Here is a 25,767-nt window from a genome sequence, read left to right on the forward strand (position 1 = left end):
TTTAGAATTGGCATCCCAAATGGAATAGAGAGATCTTCATGCATCTTCACTGATGAGAGGGATGATTGAAGTAGACCTGGCTTGTTATAATATAAAAAACCATAAACCACAAAAGATAAGGGGGGTGGTGCCTGGTTGTGTATTAAGTTGCTAAAATCACTGTCATAACTGATCTGATAATTCAGCAAAATTAGTCATGAATAGACCAACTAACAAATAGGTACCTGTTTAATCCATAAACATGTGGTTTCATTGCCTATTTTCCCTCACAAGTTATTGTCTAGAAAGGCGTTCTCACCTTTATGATCAGAGTTAAAAATAATGGGGGTATGTCTCTGGCTTCACAATTATAAAAAATGTGACTATTCTTAGGAAACCTGTTAGCAATAAATGAATATCTCATATATGGACAAGTATATAAGTATTTTTCCAGGTAGCAGCCCTTTACTATACACAATATCCTAGAAAAGATGACCCGTTATGCAGAATAAACAAAACATCAGACCGCCATTATGTATACAGACTAGGCATTATGGAAATGGGTTACTTCATTGGGTTTTCATTAAAAGTCTGGGGTAAAATAATTGCTAAAACTGAGTACCAAGCATGTTGTGCATCTCCTTTGTATTTCTTTTTTAGAAATTAGGAACACCTGGGTGGCTCAGTCTATAAAGCGTCCACCTTTGGCTCAGGTCATAAAGCGTCCACCTTTGGCTCAGGTCACCATCCCAGAGTCCTGGCATCGAGTGCTACATAAATAAAATCTTTAAAAAAGTAATTAAAGTGAAAATACATTTATTAAGCTACTGTTCATGCCCACCACAGCACTAAACATTATATAAGCATAATTTAAGATGGTCATTGCACTCTAAGAATTTATAACCATACGCTGAGGGAAAAAAAGGCACAAAATGGTCAAAAACCACAGATTAACACAGTGCCGTTTGTATGGCTTGGAAGCCACAGAAATTAAAAGGCTGTAGAAATCAGTGTGGATGGGAGCAGAGGAGAAGCCAGGTTCTTACACCAGGACCCAAGCAGAACCCTTGGAGTGGGGCCAGACTCCAAAACGTGCCAATCTTGTACCTCCTTCCCTGCATTAACTACCTTCCCTATGTGCCTAACAGCCTGACATTCACACTCTTCCTCTGACATCGTTTCACCATGTTCTTATAGAACCATTGCTACAACCTACTGTCTTTAAAAATTGTTGAAAATGTGCTGCTTCTGAAGAAGCTGTTCCATAACAGCAATTGTTCTTTCCACTAGCCCTCCTCTATCCCTCAGTTATACATACTATAAGCTGGAAGAGGACTTAATGTAGGAGAGACCCAAAATAATCCTTAGGGGATGAACTGGATTTCAAGTGAAGAGAGGAAGTAGCAACTGTTAACAGTTGAGAGAGCTCCCTGAAGATGGGACCAAGTCTTCAGCTTCCTGCCCCAGACCTCAGTCTTTCTCAGAACTTTCCCTACTAGGAATTTACTGATAAAGATGCTAATTGAGACGTAAGCCTCAATAACTGGAAAAGCAGCACAGTTACTGGGAAATAAGAAACAGGAGGGAGTGTAGCCAGGAAGTGTAGCCTAGTGGGAGGCTGCACGGCACCGTGCTAAGGTATTGGGCTGTGAAATCAGACACCACATTTTACCTGTGTAATGAGGCAAGTTACTTAATTTCTCTCACCTTCTGATTATTAATCTGCAAAAGCAGATAGGACGAGTAGCTATCTCAGAGTGTTGTTAAGAGAGTTGAATGAAGTAAGGCACAGAGAGGGATTAAAACGATGTCTGGTCCATACTAAGTGTTCGATAAATGCCAACATTTGTAACAGTTTGGAGACAGAAGAGATCTTAAAGATGTGCTAGTTTGACCCCGTTGTTTCAAATGTAAGCGAATGACCCAGAGAGTCTAAGTGTCTTGTCCAAGGCCATAGAGCTACTTTCATTGGCTAAAATACACTGTGAAAAAAGAGAGACCAAACCTAGAGATATATACCCAACAGGTCAAAAACGCAGAACCAGTCTGACTTCTCTTTCTCACAAGGAGAGAAGTAACATAACAAGTACTGTAAGTGGAAGGTGCTTCTCCATGAATGCATGAACTGAGTTTGAGTCTTTGCAGTTGCATAGCTGTTCTGCATAAAGTTTAATTGGTGCTCATAGTAGAAAGGAATGGGATTTGGAGTTGGAAGAAATGAATTCATGTCCAACACTACTATTTCCTAACTATTCATCATGGTAGCACATTTAACTTCCCGAGTCCCTACCTTTTTATTTAAAATGAGATGATCAATTTCACACAGAGAGAGCAGCGGATGTGGAAAACCTTTGTCAATGCTAAGACTTATGAAATATTACTTGTTTCATTATCTAGGAGAGGACTCTGGGAAAGCACCATGGAGCGGGCTTTCTCCAGAGAGAGCAATGGACATGTTCCACTGTGAGTGTAGAGAGGATGGTCAGCCTAGCTTCTCACCCATGTCTGCCCCCCTATATTGGAACCACCTCAGGAAGCCCAGTGGGTTTACTCAGAGGGAAGCAGCTGATTGATAAATTTGAATATAAAAGCTATTTTGTTTTGACAACTGTCTCTAAGGGTGTTTTATTCTAATTACTAGGCAGGATAGAAATAGTCTATCAAAAATTATTGGAAACTGTTCAAAACATAGTCATCAGAATATTTTCATTTTTAACTAAAACTTGAAATATCCTATGGTTTTCATTCCTCAGAACAAAATCCTTCTTTGAAGCTGCTCTATTCATTATTAAATTTATTTTTTGCCATTGTAGATAAGAATTATCATATTACTAGAGTGGGTTAGTACTACAGGTGGCTTCCATTTTTGCATAATTATTTATTATTCATAATTTTAGTTTTGAATTGGTAATACATTCACATGGTTGAAAATCAAAATGGCACAACAGTGTGAATGTAACACTTAAAAAGTGCTGAACTATACCTTCAACTGTACACATTAAAATTGGTTAAGATGATAAATTTTATGTTATATGTATCTTACTCCAATTTTGAAGAATCAAAACAATATAAGGAAAATCAAAATAATAAAATTCCTGCCAACAGCTTCTCCAAATTTAGCTTTTCTCTAACATGCAGTTTTTTTTAACCTATCACAGACTGCCCTGAATTAATGTCATACCACTTCACATATAATGTGAGAATCTTTCAAAAGTATAATTCCATGTACCCTCCATCATCTTTTGTGATGCTGCTGTCATATATTGTGCTGCTATATTTTTATAAAGACCACATTGCATTGTTATGGCTTCTGTTTTAAACAATCCATTGTCTTTTTGATAAATTTTAAAGAGAAAAAAGTGACCCTTTTTAGTAACCCATATAGTCACCATTTCAAGTCTTCCTTTCTGTAGGTCTGCATTTTTCTCTATCACCATTTTGCTTGTAGCTCAGGTCTTCAGGTGAAATTCTCTGAGGATTCAATTACTGAAAATGTGTTCATTTCACCTTCAGTTTTAAAGTACATTTTTACTCTTTAAAAAAAAAGTACATTTTCACTATATATAAAATTCTAGGACAATAAATTTTTCTTTCAGCACTTTAAATATGTTATTTCATTGTCTAATGGCTCCATTTTTTTTTTTTTTTCTGATGAGAAGTCAGCTATCATTCTTACTGTTATTCTCCTGAGTGTAGAGTGTCTTTCTTTCCCTTTGGCTGCTTTAAATTGTTTTTATCTTTGGTGTTCACCAGATTGACCAAGATGTGCCTCAGTGTGGTTTTCCTGATGCCTATTCTATTTGGGGATTGCTGAGTTTCCTAGATCTGTATTCTTTTTAACCAGAAACATTTCCAGCTAACACATCTTCAAAAAACTTCTGCTTTATTCTTTTTCTTCTTTTCTTCCTAGATAATATTGATATAATATGATATATGATTATATTTATACCCACATACACTAAATAGGTATGTCAGTAAATCACAAAAATCATTGAAATTGTATTTAATTTTTATCTTTTGTCCTGAGTGCTACAGTTTGATTTTTATGAACTTGTCTTCAAGATTACTGATTTTTTTTTTCTTCTGTTGTGTCCAATCTGCTATTAATGTCAAATGAATTTTTTCATTTTTTTTCCAAGTCTAGAATTTCCATTTTCTTCTTTTTTTAACTTTCCATATCTCTCCTCAAATTTCCTATCTCTCCATTTTCTATCTCCAACTTGTCCTACTGACTTTTCACATACTCATCATGTTTTTTTTTTTAAGATTTTATTTATTTACTTGACAGAGAAAGAGCAGAAGCAGGTGGAGTAATAGGCAGAGGGAGTGGGAAAATCAGGCTCCCTGCCTGATGTGGGGCTCAACCCCAGGACCCTGGGATTATGACCTGAACTAAAGGCAGATGCCTAACCGACTGAGCCACCCAGGTGGTCCTCATAGTCGTTACTTTAAAGTCCTCATCTATTAATTTGAGATCTCAGTCATTTGTGACTCATTTTATTTACTAATATTTTTTTGATACTACATTTTCTACTTCTTTGCATGTCTAGGGATTTTTCTGTTGTATATTGGGCATGTGGTAGTAAATTATAGACACTGGAATCTGTTATACTCTTCTGAAGAGTTTTGAAATATTTTCTCTTCCTCCTTTTCTTCCTTCCTTCCTTCCTTCCTTCCTTCCTTCCTTCCTTCCTTCCTTCCTTCCTTCCTTCCTTCCTTCCTTCCTTCCTTCCTTCCTTCTTTTCTCCTATCTTTCTTTTCCTTTCAGAGGGAGAGAGAGTGAGCACATGAGAGTGGGGAGGGGCAAAGGAAGAAGCAGGTTCCCTGCTGAGCAGACAGCCCAATGCAGGACTTAATTCCAGGACCCTGAGATCATGACCTGAGCCAAAGCTAGACACTCAACTGACTGAGCCAGCCAGACACCCCAAGAGTTTTGAAATTTTTTTGATATATATCTTGGTTCACCTTGAATTTGAGGAGGCTTGGTTTTGCTTTTGGCTAGGGTTTGTCTATTTCAGTTTTGCTCTTAATGCAGGGCATATCCCTTAATTCTGAAACCCAGTCTTTATTCCTAAAGCATCGTTCTTTCAGTGTTTTAATGGATATCTTCACATATTTACCATGCTCCTCTAATTGACAAGACTCACACTCCAAACTCTATACCCTTGATGAGCATTAAAATAAAACTCTATTCAGTGTTTCAGCCTTCTAGCTGTTGTTTGTCCCTTGAGCCCTTATTGTTTCATACATACATGAATAATTGGAAGTCTTCCAACGGTCTGAAAAAAGTCAGTGCATAGATTTGGGGGTGGTCCCTCTCCAGCTCCCTCAACTTTCAGTTATTCAGGCAATCCCATATTCAGTCTTCTGATTTCTCAGATCCAAAAGGTAGCTGCTTTCCATTCCAGCTATCATATCTGTACAGGAGAGGGAAGTGCCTTAAGAGGAAAAGCTGCACAAACATGAATCATCCCTACTTGATTTCCTTCTTTTAAGGATTGTAACACCTCTGGTTTCTGCCTATTTTTACCTGAATCCAGTGATTTATTAGCTTTGTGGGGTTTTGGGGTTTTTGTTGTTGTTGTTGTTGTTGTTGTTGTTGTTTTGCTTTCTTTAGAGTTCATACCTGTTATGAACTAGTCTAAGCCACATATCCCTTACCAGAACTCAGAACTAAACTTTTACCTTTGACTTAAGTAACATATATTTTTATTTTATTTATTAATTTGAGAGAGAAAAAGCTAGAGAGAGAGGGAGCACACAAGCGGGGGGAGGAGCAGAGGGAGAAGCAGACTTCCCACTGAGCAGGGACCCTGATGTGGGGCTTGGTATCAGGACCCCAGGATCATGTCCCCAGCTGAATGCAGACACTTAACTGACTGAGCCACCCAGGCACCCCCTAGAGGGTTTAATAAAATCATGTAAAATTTACAAATAACTTAGGGAAAAATAACATCTTTATTACGCTGAATTTTCCTATCCAAAAAAACAGTAAGTTTTTCCTCTTGTCTAGGTTTCAATATGAGTTTTTATGTAGTGTTTTAAAGTTTTCTTCATATGCAATTTTTGTTATGTTTATTTCTAGGTATTTTTAGTTTTGTTGCTATCCTCATAGTCATTTTTAGTAAACTAGAAAATTTACCCAAGTGACTTAACCTTTCCATTTATATTTTTTATTTTCAGCCAACAGCTATGAAATAAGAATCAGTAAACATTTACAGAATATTCAAGATGACTTTAACAATGCCATTTTAGTGAATACATCAAAACTAAATCCTCAGAAAGCTGGGACCAAGGAGGTATTTACATTCTCACCAAAGTTTTTCACAAATGGACCTGACCACCAACCTGATGGAGAGACACAAGAAAGCCACAGAATTTATGTGGCAATACGAGCAATAGACAGGAGCTCCTTAAAGTCTGCTGTATCTAACATTGCTCAGGCATCTCTGTTTATCCCCCCATATTCTGCTCCTATACTTGCCAGAGACAACCTTATATTGAAAGGAGTTTTGACAGCATTGGGTTCAATAGGAATCATTTGCCTCACTATAGTCATAACACACTGTATTTTAAACAGGAAAAACAGAGCAGACAAGAAAAAGAATGGAACAAAATTAATATGAGCAAATGTACAGAGTACCTTCCTCCTTAGATATAAAATCCATGGCCTTTACACTTTACGAAAACATACCAGTAAAGTCAAATTAACACCAGAACTATTAAAAATGCCTTGAGTTTTTGTATAATACAGGTCAGATTTTTACATGGTAAGCAGACAAAAATTCTTTTATAACACTATTTTTTGGAAGGAAGTTAGGAAACTCTTAAGCTTTGGTTATGGACAAAATAATAAAAATTATTATTCTCTAAGGTAATGTCTTTAAAAGCAAAGGCAAGGGCAAAACTTGAACCAAAGTTAAAAAAAAAAAAAAAGCTTGTTTTATTGTAGAGGAAAAATAGCCCCAGATAAAGGAAAGGAGGTTGGTATAACTGTCCATATGAACAGTTGCTCAGTTACTTTGATTAATTTTTATTTCCCCTTATCTTTTCAGAATAGGTTGCTTTTTTATGACTAAAGATCAAGCTGCATTTTATATATGAAGCCCCTATTGTAAAGTTCTTCACCTTTTGACATTTGATTAATTATACAACAGATCAAATCCCACTGCAAGTGGTCAAAGCGATCTTTTTTCACTGTAAGAGTTATTATTAAAATGTGCGTATTATCCCTGTCCCACAACATTAGTTTTGTAAAAGAAGTCTACTGAATTTATTGCATGTGAGATTGTATTCTTATCAAAGCAGGTTTCCAAGTTATTGCCTTGGTGCTATTTGATAAAAATGGTTATAACTCTCATAAGGCTTTAAATAAAGCATAAAAGACATAGTTCTGGGCTTATCTTAATGCATACACAGGCTATATGGTTTTATTTTATTTCAACTACAGAATAGACTATTGGAGACCCTGGGGGAAGAAAAAAAGTGACCTTTGGAAATGGTTAACTGATTCTATTTTTTGTTCAAAAAGAGTCTAGGAATCCTTTCTCCATCAAAGGTTATTTATCTATGGGTGTAGGGGGTGAATAGAGAGTGAAGCATAGGTCACAAGGAAATAAAAATCATCTTTCATCTAATTTTACTATCCTTATTTTTTTAAAGATTATTGATCAATAGAATAATTTGCCTTGTATATTAAAGAACTTCAAACTTTATTGGATAATAGAAATAATAATGTGGAATAGAACTATTTTAAAACCAGGGCCAATTAAGAATGAAAATTTGATTAAATTCTGGAGAAGAAGGGAGGGAACTGTGGGAAACTGGGACAAGAGGAAAGAGAAAGAAGCCTGAGTCAGAGACTCAGAGCAGTGTTGAAGAGTAAAATGGCCAGTAAATCTCTGTTCCCAAGCTGCCTCCTTACAGCTTAGACTACATCCCAGGTCTGACTTGTTATTTTCTTTCTTTCTTTCTTCCTTCCTTCCTTCCTTCCTTTCTTTCTAACATATAATGTATTATTTGCTTCAGGGGCACATGTCTGTGAATCATCAGTCTTACACAATATTCTAAGTCTCACAGTGCCTAAATTTTTGCTGATGCAGACTCAAGTCCCTAGGCACTGAGTCCCTCTGCCCTCATTGCCATTAAGCCTGCTAGCCTGGTATTTGCCTCTCTATAGCTTCAGTGAGTTGATACTATATAGTACTGAGTTGGGGTGTGGTGGATTTTAAGCCTTTGAATGTCTTCCCCATTTTATAGATAAAAAAAATTAAGGTTAAGGGAATAATACAAAGCCTGTGATGGTTAACATCAGAGGTATGTAGGAGTATAGCCAGGTACTCATACTACTTCTTCATTTCTATTTAAGAAGGTGTGGGAGGAGAGTGGGGATTATGCCTAGAAATATTTAACTCTTCCAAGGACCACATTCCCAGATGAAGTTATGCTCTAGAACAAGAGCAAAACAGATATAGATCTGCTTTGACAAAGCCTAAAACCAAGTCTCCACAGAATCAAGATGATTTGTGAATAACTAAACTACTTCTAGAACGTAACTTGGAAAAAGAAAACACATACAGAGTCTCTGCAACACATCATGCAGTATCTAATAAAAAATCAATAGACACGCCAACCAGCAGGAAATATGTCCCATAATTAATAAGAATAGAAATCTGTCAAGAGAACACGCAAAATTTTTCCAGAATTGGAATTAGCAGACAATAAGTTGACAATAGCTATTATAAATATGATTAAGAATTATAGGAAATTATAGGTATAAGTAATGAATAGAGAAGAAATTTCAGGAAAGATGCCAAAATTCTTTAAAAAGAAGCAAATGAAAATACTAAAACAGAAAAATACAATATATGAAAGAAGATTTTTGTAATGGATTAACAGCAGACTGGAACTACAGATGAAAGGATCAGATGACTTGAAAACAGGAACATAGAAATCATGCAAACTGAAACATTTCATTTTGAAAAAATGGAAAAGTCAAAATGACCTGTGGAACATTATCAAGGTGTTTCACATACATATAAATGCATCCCAGAAGTAGGAGGAGGAAAAACAGAGCACAAAATATTCAAAGACATACTAGCTGAAATTTTTTCCCAATTTAACTTAAACTCTCAACCCATAGTTCTAAGATGTTATGCAAAGAAAATAACACCTCAGTATATCATAGGAATAATGACTGATTACTCATCAGAAACAACTGAGGCCAGAAGACAAAATGACATCTTTGAATGCCAAAAGTAAAATCTTTCAATGCAGAACTCTATATTCAGCAAAAATCCCTTTCAAAATGAAGGTAGATAAATAAAAGCCAAAATCATGTTCACCAGCAAGAAATGCCAAAGTAATTTCTTTAATCTAAAGGAAAATGATTTCTGGTAAAAATATAGAGCTACAGTATGGAATGAAGATCACTGGAAATTGTAAATAGGTAAATGCAATATATTGTTGGTTTTCTTTACTTTTAATTCCTTTAAAAGCCAATTAACTGTTTAAAGTAAAAACAAAAACAATGTGTTATTCTATTAATAACATAATTAAGTAAGATGTATGACAGCAAGAGCAGAACAGATGACAGATGGACTTACACTGTTAAAAGGTATTTACACTACTCTTAAAGTTGTATATTCAAGTACACTGGGGTAAATTAAGGATGCATTTATAAACCCCTTGCCACACATTAATAGTAGAGAAAGATATATCTAAAAAGATAATAAATGGGATAAAAATGGTCACTAAAACTAACCAATTAACATAAAACAGGTAAAGTAGAAGAAAGGGACAAAGAACAGAGGTAATTAACAAAAAGCAAATAGCAAGATGGTAGACTTAAGGCCAGCTAAATTAATAATTATATTAAATAAACACTTCAACTAAAAAGCAGAGATTTTTTGGACTTGATAAAAAAAAGCAGACTCAACTATATAGAATTTACAACAGATTCATTTTAAATACAATGACATAGGGGAGTCAAGATGGCAGAGGAGTAGCAGACTGAGATGACATCAGGTAGCAAGAGATCACCTAGATAGTTTATCAAACCATTCCGAACACCTACAAATCCAACAGGGGATCAAAGAGAAGAAGAGCAGCAATTCTAGAAACAGAAAATCGACCACTTTCTGAAAGGTAGGACTTGCAGAGAACTAAATCCAAAGCAACAGGAAGATAGACCGTAGGGGAAGGGGCCGGCTCCCGGCAAGCAGTGGAGCAATGTAACACAAAATGAGAACTTTTAAAAGTCTGCTCCGTGGAGGGATATCGCTCCAGAGACTAAGCAGGGGTGGAGTCCTCACTGGGACAGTGTGGTCTCAGGTCCCATGGGGTCACCAAAGGATCAGGAGTGTCTGAGTATTGCAGAGCTCACATGTATTAGAGCAGGGAAACCAGTAGAGATATGGAGCCGAGGAATGAGCTCTCAGCTCAGGGCACAGTGATCCGTGGCATAGTCAGACCACTGTTCTTTGAGCAGAGACCCCACAAATGGCAGGTCCGGGGAGATATCCCTGGAAAAGCAGCAGTGATCTGCTGGGTTTGGAGACTCCAGGCAGGGCTGTGTGCCAGAGACAGAGACACTAGGTCATAGGCTGGGTGAGCTCAGAGTGCAGCCAGAGGCCAGAGAGATGGGAGTAATTGAGTGCTTTTCTCTGAGGGCGCGCTGAGGAGGGGGGCCCCAAGCTCTCGGCTCCTCTGGGCCAGAGATTGGGAGGCCACCATTTTCATTCCCACCCTCCAGAACTCTATGGAAAGTAATCAGGGAACAAAAGCTCCCAAAAGTGAACCCAAGCGGATTACTTAGCCTGGCCCCTGACAAAGGCGGTGCAATTCCACCTCGGGCAAAGACACTTGAGAATCACTACAACAGGCCCCTCCCCCAAAAAATCAGCAAGAAATACAGCCAAGACCAAGCTCACTTATCAAGGAGAACAGTGGAATTCCAGAGGAGGAAAAAGCAAAGCATGGAATTCATGGCTTTCTCCCCATGATTCTTTAGTCTTGCAAACTTAATTAATTTTTTTATTTTTTTTCTTATTCTAATTTTTTAACTTGTATTCTTTCCTCTTTCAATGTTTTTTAACTAGTTTATCTTAACAATACCTTTCATAAAATTTTTTTAAAAGATTTTATTTATTTATTTGACAGAGAGAAATCACAAGTAGATGGAGAGGCAGACAGAGAGAGAGAGAGAGAGAGGGAAGCAGGCTCCCTGCTGAGCAGAGAGCCCGATGCAGGACTCGATCCCAGGACCCTGAGATCATGACCTGAGCCGAAGGCAGCAGCTTAACCCACTGAGCCACCCAGGCGCCCTCATAAAATTTTTTTGAACCTTCATTATTATAGTCATATTTTATCCTTCATTATATCTAACTTTATTTTTTGTATACATATAGAGCTTTTTCTTCTAAATAATTTTGGAATATAACTTCTTCTAATAGATCAAAATATACCCTAAATCTAGCACAGGGCTTTCGTCTAGTCTCCAGTCTGAGCAAATTCTTTCCACTTTCTTTTTCTTTCTTTTCCCAACCAAATTATCTTATCAACTCCTTTTTTAGAATATTTTTAAAAATTTTCATCTTTACAGTCATATCCCATCCCTTCATTGTGTTTACCCTTATTTGTGTGTGTGTGTGTGTGTGTGTGTGTGTGTGTATTCATATATGTATACACACACACACACTCGTTTTTCTTTCTTTAAAATTTTGGGAGGTAGTTTCTTCTAAGAGACCAAAGTCTCCCAAAGTTAAGTAGGTGGCTCTGTTCTAGTCACCAGTATAATACCTATATTTCCTTTCTTTTTAAAAAATTTTTAACTTCTTTTTACCCCCTTTCTTCTCCCCACTATTTGAGGTCTCTTCCGATTTGGTTAGCACACATTTTTCTGGGGTATTTGCCACCGTTTTAGCATGTTATTCTCTCCTTCATATGTTCTTATCTGGATAAAATGACAAGGTGGAAAAACTCACCATTAAAAAAGGAACAGGAGGCAGTACCAAAGGCTAGGGACCCAATCAATACAGACATTGGTAATATGTCATATCTAGAGTTCAGAATGATGATTCTCAAGGTGCTAGTTGGGCTTGAAAAAGGCATGGAAGACATTAGAGAAGCCTGTGTGGATAAATAAAAGCCCTTTCTGGAGAAATAAAAGAACTAAAATCCAACCAAGCTGAAATTTAAAAAGCTATTAATGAGGTGCAATAAAAAATGGAGGCTCTTACTGCTAGGATAAATGAGACAGAAGAGAGAATTAGTGATATAGAAGACCAAATGACCAAGCATAAAGAAGCTGAGCAAAAGAGAGACAAACAACTACTGGACCACAAGGGGAGAATTCAAGAGATAAGCAATAGCATAAGATGAAACAACATTAGAGTAATTGGGATTCCAGAAGAAGAAGAAAGAGAGAGAGGAGCAGAAGATATATTGGAGCAAAGTATTGCAGAGAATTTCCTTAATATGGCAAAGGGAACAAGCATCAAAATACAAAAGGCACAGAGAACCCCCTCAAAATCAGTAAGAATAGGTCTACACCCCATCACCTAACAGTAAAACTTACAAGTCTTAGTGACAGAGAAAATCCTGAAAGCAGCTGAGGACAAGAAGTCTGTAACATACAGTGGTAAAAGTATTTGATTGGCAGCAGACTTATCCACAGAGAACTGGCAGGCCAGAAAGAACTGGCATGATATATTCAGAGCACTAAATGAGAAAAACATATGGCCAAAAATACTATATCCAGCTAAGCTATCACTGAAAATAGAAGAGATAAAAAGCTTCCAGGACAAAGAAAAACTAAAAAAAAAATTTGTAAACACCAAACCAGCTCTACAGGAAATATTGGAAGGGTTCCACTAGGCAAAGAGAGAGACTACAAATAGTAGACCAGAAAGTAACAGACAATATACAGTAACAGCCACCTTACAGGCAAGACAATGGCACTCCATTAATATATCTCAATAGTTACTCTGAATGTAAATGGGCTAAATGGGCTAACTGCCCTAATCAAAAGACACAGGGTATTAGAATGGATAAAAAAACCAAAACCCATCAATATGCTGTCTACAAGAAACTCATTTTAGACCCAAATGTCTTTGGGTCACCCCCAGATTTCAAGTAAGGGGGTGAAAAACAATTTACCATGCTAATGGACATCAAAAGAAAGCTAGGGTGGCAATCCTTATATCAGATAAATTAGATTTTAAGCCAAAGACTATAATAAGAGATGAGGAAGGACACTACATAATATTCTATTTTAAATATCTATACCCCTAACATGGAAGCAGCCAACTATATAAGCCAATTAATAAGAAAATCAGAGAAACACATTGACAATAATACAATAATAGTAGGGGACTTTAACATCCCCCTCACTGAAATGGACAGATCATCCAAGCAAAAGATCAACAAGAAAATAAAGGCCTTAAATGACACACTGGGCCAGATGGACATCACAGATTTATTCAGAACATTCCAACCTAAAGCAACAGAATACACATTCTTCTCTAGTGCACATGGAATATTCTCCATATATTTCACATTCTGGGTCACAAATCAGGTCTCAACCATTACCAAAGGATTGGGATCATTCCCTGCATATTTTCAGAACACAATACTCTGAAGCTAGAACTCAATCACAAGAGGAAGTTTGGAAAGAACCCAAATACATGGAGACTAAAGAGCATCCTTCTAAAGAATGAATGGGTCAGCCAGTAAATTAAAGAAGAATTGAAAAAATTCATGGAAACAAATGATAATGAAAACATAACGGTTCAAAATCTGTGGGACACAGCAAAGGCATTCCTGAGAGAAAAATATATAGTGATACAAGTCTTTTCAAGAAACAAGAAAGTTCTCAAATACACAACCTAACCCTGCACTTAAAGGAGCTGGAAAAAGAACAACAAAGAAAGCCTAAAAGCAGCAGGAAAAGAGAAATAATAAAGATCAGAGCAGAAATCAATGAAATAGAAACCAAAAAAACAGTAGAGCAAATCAACGAAACTAGGAGCTCATTCTTTGAAAGAATTAATTAGATTGATAAACCCCCGGTCAGACTGATCAAAAAGAAAAGAGAAAGAACCCAAATAAATAAAATCATGAATGAAAGAGGAGAGATCATAACCAACACCAAAGAAATACAAACAATTATAAGAATATATTATGAGCAACTATACACCAGCAAATTTGACAATCTGGAAGAAATGGATGCATTCCTAGAGACATATAAATTACCACAACTGAATCAGGAAGAAATAGAAAACCTGAACAGACCCATAACCAGTAAGGAGATTGAAGCAGTCATCAAAAATCTCCCAAAAAACAAGAACCCAGGGCCAGATGGCTTCCCAGGGGAATTCTACCAAACATTTAAAGAAGAATTAATTCCTATTCTCTTGAAACTCTTTCAAAAAATAGAAATGGAAGGAAAACTTTCAAACTCATTTTATGAGGCTAGCATTACCTTGATTCCAAAACCAGACAAAGATCCCATCAAAAAAGAGAAATTCAGACCGATATCCTTGATGGATACAGATGCGAAGATTCTCACCAAAATACTAGCCAATAGGATCCAACAGTACATTAAAAGGATTATTCACCACGACGAAGTGGATTTTTTCTGGGGCTGCAAGGTTGATTCAACATCCACAAATCAATCAATTTGAAACAATATATTAATAAAAGAAAGAATAAGAACCATGTAATACTCTCAGTAGATGCTGAAAAAGCATTTGACAAAGTACAGCATCCCTTCCTGATCAAACATCTTCAAAGTGTAGGGATAGAGGGTACATACCTCAATATCATCAAAGCCATCTATGAAAAACCCACTGGAAATATCATACTCAATGGAGAAAACTGAGAGCTTTTCTGCAAAGGTCAGGAACATGGCAGGGATATCCATTATCACTGCTGCTATTCAACACAGTCCTAGAAGTCCTAGCCTCAGCAATCAGACAACAAAAAGAAATTAAAGGCATCCAAATCAGCAAAGAAGTCAAACTATCACTCTTTGCAGATGATATGATACTTTATGTGGAAAACCCAAAAGACTCCACTCCAAATCTGCTAGAACTTGTACAGGAATTTATTAAAGTTTCAGGATATAAAATCAATGCACAGAAGTCAGTTGCATTTCTACACACCAACAACAAGACAGAAGAAAGAGAAATTAATGAGTCAACCCCATTTACAATTGTACCCAAAACCATAAGATATCTCGGAATAAACCTAACCAAAGAGGCAAAGAATCTGTACTCAGAAATCTATAAATTACTCATGGAAGAAATTGAGGAAGACACAAAGGAATGGAAAAATGTTCCAGGCTCATGGATTGGAAGGACAAATATTGTGAAAATGTCTATTCTACCTAAAGCAATCTACACATTTAATGCAATCCCTATCAAAATACCATCCTTTTTTTTTTCAAAGAAATGGAACAAATAATCCTAAAATTTATATGAAACCATAAAAGACCCTGAATAGCCAGAGTACTGTTGAAAAGGAAAGCCAAAGTTGGTGGCATCACAATTCCAGACTTCAAGCTCTATTACAAAGCTGTCATCATCAAGACAGTATGGTACTGGCACAAAAACAGACATATAGATCAATGGAACAGAATCGAAAGCCCAGAAATAGACCCTCAACTCCATGGTCAACTAATATTTGACAAAGCAGGAAAGAATGTCCAATGGAAAAAAGACAGTCTCTTCAACAAATGGTGTTGGGAAAATTGGACAGCCACATGCAGAAAAATGAAACTGGACCATTTCGTTACACTACACACGAAAATAGACTCAAAATGGATGAAGGACCTCAATGTGAGAAAGGAATCCATCAAAATCCTTGAGGAGAACACAGGCAGCAACCTCTTCGACCTCAGCAGCAGCCACTTCTTCCCAGGAATATCGCCAAAGGCAAGGGAAGCAAGGACAAAAATGAACTATTGGGAATTCATCAACATCAAAAGCTTTTGCACAGCAAAGGAAACAGTTAACAACAAAAGACAACTGACAGAATGGGAGAAGATATTTGCAAACAACATATCAGATAAAGGGCTAGTATCCAAAATCTATAAAGAATTTACCAAACTCAACACCCACAGAACAAATAATCCAATCAAGAAATGGGCAGAGGACATGAACAGACATTTCTGCAAAGAAGACATCCAGATGGCCAACAGACACATGAAAAAGTGTTCCACATCACTCGGCATCAGGGAAATACAAATCAAAACCACAATGAGATACCATTTCACACCAGTCAGAATGGCTAAAATTAACAAGTCGGGGAATGACAGATGCTGGCCAGGATGCGGAGAAAGAAGAACCCTTCTACACTGTTGGTGGGAATGCAAGCTGGTGCGGCCACTCTGGAAAACAGCATGGAGGTTCCTCAAAGAGTTGAAAATAGAGCTACCCTTTGACCCAGCAATCGCACTACTGGGTATTTACACTAAAGATAAATATGTAGTGATCTGAAGGGGCATGTGCACCCAAATGTTCACAGCAGCAATGCCCACAATAGCCAAACTATGGAAAGAGCCTAGATGTCCAACAACAGAGCCTAGATGTCCAACAACAGATAAATGGATAAAGAAGTTTTATATATATATATATATATATATATATATATATATATATATATACATACAATGGAATACTATGCAGCCATCAAAAGAAATGAAATCTTGCCATTTGTGATGATGTGGATGGAACTAGAGGGTATTATGCTTGGAGAAATAAGTCAATCAGAGAAAGACAATTATCATAGGATCTCCCTGATATGAGGAAGTTGAGAGGCAACATGGGGGGTGTGGAGGGGTAGGAAAGGAATAAATGAAACAAGATGGGATCAGGAGGGAGACAAACCATGAGACTTAATATCACAAAACAAACTGAGGGTTGCTGGGGGGAGAGAGGTAGGGAGAAGTTGGTGGGGCTAGGGACATTGGGAAAGCTATGTGCTATGAAGTATAAACCTGGCAATTCACAGAACTTTACCCCTGGGGCTAATAATACATTACATGTTAATTTAAAAAATTGTTTAATTAATTCTAAATAAATTAATTAATAAATACAATGACATAGAAGTCAAAAATGAAACAAGGAAATAGTATATTATGCAAATGCTAAGCATAAGAGGGCTGGTATTACTATAAGACAAAACAGGCCTTGAGAAAAGAGAGAAAAAAGTGTCATTTTATAAGGATAAACATAAATTTGCTAATAAGATATACAAATCCTGCATATGCATATACCTATTAACTGAGCTTCAAAATACCAGAAATAAAAATTGGCTAAACTAAAGGGAGAACAATCAACAATCAACCTTGGATATATAAATATAAATATTATATTTATATATATATAAATATTATATTTATATATATATAAATCTCCCACTGTCAAAAACTGTGGCAACTAGATGAGAAGACTCAATAAGAATGAAGTATCATTCAACAATGGAACAAGAATTTGAACAATGTTATCAACTAATTCAACCTTGACATATATAAAATACTGTGACCAACTACTGCACAGTACACATTTTTTTTTTAAGCACTCATGTAACAGTCACCAAATGAGATCATGAGGTAGGCCATAAAACATCCCAGAATATAGAGCTCAGAAATAGACCTATACTCATATGGTCAATGGATTTTCCTCAAAGGTGTGTGGGGAAGGCAAATGGGGGAAGGCAACTCAATTCCAATAAATGATATTGGAATAACTAAATGTAGTTTGGGAAAATAATTTTACTTCTACCTTATAAAAATATAAATTCATGATGAATCACAAATATAAAATAGAATTAAGATATAAACTTCTAGAAAAAATATGTCTTCACAATTACAGTGTAGAAAGGTTTCTTAGAACAGAGAAAACATTAAGCATAAAAGAAAAAAAGTTGGACTGCATCAAAACTAAATATTTGTGCTCATGAAAGGACACAGCTAATAATGAAAAGGCAAGCTAGAGTGGAAGAAATATTCACAAGATGTATATATGACAAAGAAGTCTTATCTAGAATATGTAAAAATTATATAAATAAAATATGTAATATTTTATAAATTATAAATAAAATATATATTTTAAAATACTGTTATAAATCAGTAATAAAAAGGCAAAGACCCAATAAAAATGGGCAAAAATTTAAATAGACACTTCTCAAAATGTATATATAAATGACCAATAAGCACGTATATAGGCTATCAACACCACCAGTCATTAACAAATGAAAATAGTATCATGAAATACATCTCCATTCCCACCAGAACAACTAAAGAATAAAGATTGAAAATAAGAAATGTCAACAAGGATATGGAGCAATTGGAAATTTCCTACATTGGTGAATGTGCAACCATTTTGGAATACTGCTTGGCAGTTTCTTAAAGTTATGTATATATCTAACTCATGACCCAGCAATTCCACTTCCAAAGAGATGAAAAGATGTACATGAATCTCAGACGCCTTATCTTGAGCTAAAGAAGTCAGACTCAAAGGAACACACACTGTATGACTCCACTTCTAAGAAGTTCGATGCTTTGAGCACAGAAATCCAATAGTGGTTGGTTGTCTCAGAGCAGAAGTGTTGGAGTTGCCTGGAAGGGGCAGAAGGAGGCTTTCTAAAGTAATGAAAATTTATATATATTTATTGGGATGGTGGTTTACATGGGTGTATACATTTGTCAACATTCATTTATTTGTGTACATTCGATCTGTGCATTTTATTGTACATAAATGTTAACTCAAAGAAACAATATGAATAAACTTATTATATCCTTACCTTTATAGCAATCTTTATAGCAATTGGTCTTAACCAGAGGTGATTTTACCCTTTCATGGAACATGTGGCAATACCTGTGGACATTTTTGTTTCACAGGCAAGGGAGTTCTCTAGTAAGTACAGGCCAGGGATGCTGCTGAACATCCTACAATGCATAGAACAGCCCCACAACAAATAATTACTCAGTGAAAATGTCAATAGTTCCAAGACCAAGAAACCATGCTTTATAGTAGGAAAGTGAAAGGGGTCATTTATAAGGATATTTGATACATTAATGTAAGAAAAAGTGGACTTAGTGAGGTGGAAAGGGGACACAAAACTGTGAGGCAGATTTAAGTGTGGCTGAGAAGACAAGAATGAAAAGAAGAAATAATTCAAATAAAGATGATCTACATTAGAGGATCCAGATTCAAAATGCTGGTAGAAAATCTAATTGATAAAAAATTAAAAAGGGGAATGAATATAAAGCTGGGGGATAGTGCATTACATAATAAGATCTGTGTGATGATTTATGAATTTAAAATATAGGGAAATGAGGAATAGAAGCAGAGGGAACGTCAGATGAGAAATGGGCTCTGATGAAATGAGAATCTGATCTATCATGTATCTTAGGATGTAGAAAAAGCATAGATCAGGCACAAAGAGAGAGACAAAAATAACATGAAAGTTAAGGATATTGATTATAGAGTACATGATGATAGAGAGAGAAGCACTCAAGCATACAGAAACATACGCTCATATCCACGGAGGTAATTAGAGCCTGATTCCAAGGCTCAGAAGGACTGCCTCCCTCCTTAAATCCCTCTTGTTTGTAGAATATCTAACTCTTATCAGCAAGATGGTTCCTGGGTTGGGTGGAGACTGACCCAGATTGTGGCTAATTTTACTTCCCATTCCCTCTTATCTACAGGCGGTCTTATCCAAACTGCTGCTTTCTGAAAACAACTGCCTCAAGGGCACAAGAAGGAGGAAGCCATCCAGTACCGTGGGCAATTGCTTTCTACCTCCCTGGCTCTGTGGAGCAGAAGCAATATAAATTGACAAACATCTTAAAGGAACTTTTCTAGAATTGACATGAGCTCATTTCACACCAGTATAGGAAAGAAGCAAGAAGATGGAGAAGATAAAAGGGAAAAAGGAGAGTGGAATAGAAAAGTAATGAAAAAAATGAGAAATTTAGGGTAGAGAAGACAGGACTCTTATGAGAACATGTTAGGATTTCAAAATAATGGTCTTTAATCCAAAATTTTTATTTTTACGTATAAATGTGTTTCAATTAAAATAGCAGGGGCACCTGGGTGGCTCAGTGGGTTAAAGCCTCTGCCTTTGGCTCAGGTCATGATCCCAGGATCCTGGGATAGAGCCCTGCATCTGGCTCTCTGCTCAGCAGGGAGCCTGCTTCCTCCTCTCTCTCTGCCTGCCTCTCTGCCTACTTGTGATCTCTGTCTGTCAAATAAATAAATAAAATCTTTAAAGAAAATTGACTCTTAAGTATCCATGACCTTAAAATACATACTGGTCATTCTTGATACCATCTAATATAAAACCCCAGCTTTCTCCAGCTTGTTGGTTTTTCTCCTATCTCTCACCACAAAGTTAAGGTTTGGGTGAGTGGAAGAGAAGGGAAAGCATATTATTTGTTTGTTAAATAAATTTTTTGTTTATTAAATGCTTATTTTTGTTTTTATTTTATTTTTTGTTTATTAAATACATTCTATGTGCCAGGCATTGTATGACTGTGTTATATTTATTTTCCTTTATTTTTTCAATATTTAAATAACAGTATACCACAGCAAATATCATAAAAAAGTAGATTTGATGCAAGAAATATTAGAGAAAGTATAGGTACTATAGAAAAGGCATTTTATAATGACAATGATATAACAATCCTAAATTTGTGTTCAGCAAATGACATAACTTTAAAATACATAAAGCTAAAGTTGACAGAACTAAAAAAAGAGACAGAAAGAAAGAAGAAAAAAAGAAATAAACAAATTCACAATCATAGTTGGAGATCTTAACACAACTCTATCAGTAATTGAAAGAACAGACAAGAAATTGATAAGAATAAAGAGGATCTGAATAATGTGATCAACCAACTTGGCCTAACATATATAGAATACTATTCCTAACAACTACAGAATGCCCATTTTTCTCAAAAGCACATGGAAGATCTTATCAAAATAGACCATAATCTGATTCAAAAAGCAAGTTTCAGCAAATTTCCAAATATTTAAATTTACAGTATGTTTTCTGACTATAGTGAAATTAAACTAGAAATCTGTAATAACTTAAAGTAAACCCAAATGTCTGGGAAATTAAACAGCATACTTCTATATGGTTCCTATGTTAAAAAAAGGAACTTGAAAGTTAGAAAATAATTGGAAATGAATGATAATTAAAATGTGACATATCAAAATTTCTTACATGATGAAGCTAAAGCAATAGTCAAAAGGAATTTTAAGAAGGAAACAATATCAGTTTCAGGCACACTGTTTCAGAGAATAGAAAAAAGGAAATTCTTCCCAACTAATTTTTTGAGGGAGATAGTCTTGATTCTAATACCTGGCAAGGACATTACAAGAAAGGAAGAGTACAGACCAATCTTTCTCATGAACATAGATGCAAAAATCCTAAACAAAATATAAGCAAATTGAAAAGGATACTATATCATGATCAAATAGAATTTATGCTAGAAATATGATGTTAATTTAATATTGAAAAATCAATGTAAGTCACCCCATTACCCAAACAAAGAAGAAAAATGACAATAATCTCAATAGGTGCAAAAAAAGCATTTGATAAAATTCTGAGATGCTTACGTGGCTCAGTCAGTTAAGCATCTGCCTTCAGGTCAGGTCATGATCCCAGGGTCCTGGGATTGAGTCCCGCACAGGGCTCCTTGCTCAGTGAGGAACCTGCTTTTCCCTTTGTCTGCCCTGCCTGCCACTCTCCCTGACTATGCGCGCGCTCTCTCTCTCTCTCTCTCTCTCTCTGACAAATAAGTAAATAAAATCTTTAAAAACAACCAAAAAAATTTATAAAAAAGCATTTGATAAAATTCAACACTTATTCATGGCTTAAAAAAAGAAAACTAGGAGTAGATGGAGACTTTCTTTATCTGGTGAAGGTATCTATAAAATATCTCTAGATAAAAGCATTCTTAATGGTAAGATATAGAATCTTTTCCACTCAGGATTGGGAACATGAAAAAAGAGCCCATTCTCTTCACTTGTATTCAACATTATACTGGAAATCCTAGCAAGTATAATAAGTGAAAGAAACAAAAGAAAAGACATAAGATTGGAAAAGAAGAAGTAAACAGGTTATTATTCACAGGTGGCATAATTATATACAAAATCCAAAAGAATCTAGCTACTAAAAATAATAGGAATTTAAGAAATTTACTGAATATAAGGTCAATACATAAAAACCTATTATATTTCTATATATCAGCATAAACAATAAGGAAATGAAAAGTTATAAAAATATCATTTATAATAACACCCTCCAAAAAAAACTATAAGTAAATCTAATGAAAAACCTCTACCCTGAAAATGGTAAGACATGAGATCAATTAAATAAAATTAATTTAGATCAATTAAATAAAACCCAAAATAATCAATTAAATCAATTAAATAAAACCTATCAATTAACTAAGATCAATTAAATAAAACCTAAAATGAGAAAGGTTGTGTTCATGGATTGAAAGACTCAGTATTAGAAAGGGGTCAATTCTCCTCAAACTGATATACAAATTCAATAGAATCCTATCAAACCCAGCAGGTTTTTTTTTTGGCGGGGGTGGAGGGTGAAATTGAAAAGCTCATTCTAAATATTATGTCAAAATGCAAAGGACTTAAAATATCTCCAAATAATCCTGAAGAAAAACAAATCTAGAATGATACCAGATGTTAAGACATGCAAAGCAGCAATAATTAAGACTCTATACTACTGAGGTAAGGAGAGTCACATAGACTAATGAAACAGAAAAGAGTCCAGAAACAGACAGGTACATTTGCAACCATCTCATTCACAACAAAAGCACAACTGCAATCCAGTGGGAGGCATGTATGGTCTTTTCAATAAATGGTCTGGGCCTACCGGCCACCCATAAAGGAAAACCAAACAAAATAAGACAAAAATCTTGAATCTTACCTCATACTATGTAAAAAAAAAAAAAAAAATGACTTGACATAGACCACAGACCTAATTATGAAAGGCAGAACAATATAGCAGAACAGAATACTGTATATTTTCATGAACTTGAAAAAGCTGTTCTAAATATGACACAAAAAACACTACCCATAAAAGAAAAGATTAAATTAGACTCCCTCTGCCTGCTGCTCCCCCTGCTTGTGTTCTCTCTCTCTCTCTGACAAATAAATAAATAAATAAATAATCTTTAAAAAATAAAAAAATTAAAATTGGGCAAAAAGACTTGAACAGGCACTTTACAACAGAGGACATCCAAATGACCAAAAGTACATGAAAAGGTACTTAACAACATTAGTCATTAGGGAAAATGCAAATTAAAACCACAGTACAATATGATTACATTTCTACTAGATTAGCTAAAATCATAAGGACTGACATTACCACATACTGATAGAAATGTGCAACAAGCAGTGAAACCACTTTGGAAAGTGTCTGGCAGACCAACTACAAAAAGCTGGACAGGGACGCTCTTCCTCTGTAGCTTCCCACTGCTTGTGTTCTCTCTCTCTCTCTGTCAAATAAATAAAACCTTAAAAGTTAATAATAAATAAATATATAAATAAAGCTAGACCTATGTATACCCTGTGACTCAGCAATTCTGCTCTTGGTATATATACAACCGAAATCAATGCTTATAGTTTTATTAACAATAGTCCCAAACAGGAAATAATCTAAATGTTCTACAACAGTAGCCAGTGACTAAACTGTGCTATATTCTTAAAATGGAATACAGTGGATAAAGAACATATTGCTGCTACATGCAACATGGCTGAATTTCATGCAGCAAATGTTATGTGAAAGCAGCCAGATACAAGAGGATGTACTGTGTATTTCTATTTACATGAAGTTCAAAAACAGGTATAATTAATGTAGGTGGCAATGGAGGTCAGAATAGTGATGACCATTTGGGTGGGGGTTTCTGATTAGAAGAGAACAAAAAAGAGACTCAGGGATGCTGAAAATACTTTACATCTTTGGCAAAAGTTGTCACTCAGGGTGTTAACTTCCTGTACCTCTGCTTAGTGTCATCTGGCCCATCTGGGCTGTCTCTGACAAGACCATATCCCGGGTGCCATTGTACAATGTTTTATCTGAGCCAAAGACTCTGTGAATCTGTTTTGGCTGAACGTGGAGCTGCCACTCCAGCTCATACTAAACTAGGCACTCTCCCTGTGGAGACAAAGATGAGACAAAGATGAGGAAATGAGGCAGTCACAGCAGCTGCATGGACTCTCCATTGAGCAAGAAGCCAAGACCCAGTCAGCAGAGAAGGCCAGGCAAATCTGGGGAAATGCCTGAACTGGGTCTGTCACATCTTTGTCACAGGCAACTGCAGAAGTCACAATCTAATAAGAGCAGGGCAGCTAAGGGCTCAGATCCTTCAGGAATGAAGTCTCTGGTTATACCAATAGGCAAACAAACAATAAGATGAGCCAAAATTCTTGCTAAAAGTGAGGGAAATTGGAGATAAAGGAAGGTGATAAATATCCACAATGGCTGAGAAAATTAATACAGGGCAACATCGGTAAAGTGGAATCAGGAGGATAGGAGAGGAGGCTAGAAGGGGGAACCATAGCACTCAACATCAATTGCAGGAAGAAATGTCAGTTATAGACCCCAAAAGAGAATCATCAATAGGAAAAAAATAATCCCTTACATGCCTCAACCAGGAAAGATGTACATAGCATCTCCTATGAGAAATCAACTACCCCTGCAACTTGGTCAATTTCCCCAATGGATGGACTTTCTTTCAAAACAACTCTTCCCAATTTCCTCAAATAATGTTCCCTTCCCTTCTTTTTTTTTTTTGAAGTTGCCATAGCTGGCATGCCCCAAATTACAATTCTCTATTATTCCTGAATAAACCCATTTTGCTGGCAAAAGAACTGACTTTTATTTTAAAATTAACATGGTCTTGAGACCAGCTCTAGCAGCAGACTTTAATTTATTTTAGTATGTCTCTTGCTTTAGGTATTTTAGGAGATTGCAAATGGTGACCGCTTTGAAGAAGATTCTACGAATGATTAGACTTGTACCTTCTTTCAGAGAAAAAAAAAAGCTTGGGCCCATACATACAAAATGTAAAGTTTACATTATAATATTAGAGCTAAGTATTATGGAAGGACAACAGTGGATCCCAGCAGTTGAAGGGGTAAATTATGTTGGATTGATCAGACAGAACCCCCTTAGATTTTCTTGGCCCCATCCGTGCAACTGGACCCTCAGTTACTTACTCCCCCTCAGTCCCTACCTCCTACTTGAGGGCCCGAATGGTTCCACCGCCAGAGACCAACCATTCACCACTTGGAATGTACCTCCTTAAGTATGAGAAGGCTAATGATCTCTCTTTCTAAGCTGCTGCTGAAGGGGTTGGACAACACAGCCAGAAAGTTCAGGGAGCTGATCACCTATAGGAGATGAGAAGCCCAACACTTCCCCTTCCTCCCTCCCACAGACTGTTCTAAGGCCTGGTTTCTTTCCATAGGCCCTTAGTAGACATCCCAGATATCAGGGCAAGTACAGTGGTCAGCTTCAATAACATTTCACCTTTCATTGCTTCCCAGCCATCCCCGACTATTTTCCCCTTTCCCTCACTCTCACTGTTCTGGGATTTAATTCTCTAATTATTACACATAAGCTTGCCTTAGGCTCTGTTTTTTAGGAACTCAGGAAAAATTTATATAGTTGGGGTGTGAGATGTTTTAGATATAAATTTTTATGTAAAATAAATGTATATGCTTATTCAATTATTGAATAAGTTAT

The 25,767-nt window shown here is 36.1% G+C and overlaps 1 protein-coding gene across 1 annotated transcript in view; it reads left to right on the forward strand.

Moving 5' to 3' along the window:
- The window catches only part of CLCA2 (chloride channel accessory 2), a 38,187-nt gene extending 30,796 nt beyond the window's left edge, over nt 1–7,391 (forward strand). The window contains exon 14 of the mRNA XM_004752661.3: nt 6,163–7,391. Coding sequence (XP_004752718.1) covers nt 6,163–6,605 — 443 coding nt within the window. The 3' untranslated portion in view covers nt 6,606–7,391. The remainder of the gene's footprint in view (nt 1–6,162) is intronic.
- Nucleotides 7,392–25,767: the final 18,376 nt, after the last annotated feature.

The sequence above is a fragment of the Mustela putorius genome, unplaced genomic scaffold (assembly GCF_011764305.1).
Source record: "Mustela putorius furo isolate JIRA1106 unplaced genomic scaffold, ASM1176430v1.1 tig00003853_pilon_pilon_pilon, whole genome shotgun sequence".
Taxonomy (NCBI): domain Eukaryota; kingdom Metazoa; phylum Chordata; class Mammalia; order Carnivora; family Mustelidae; genus Mustela; species Mustela putorius.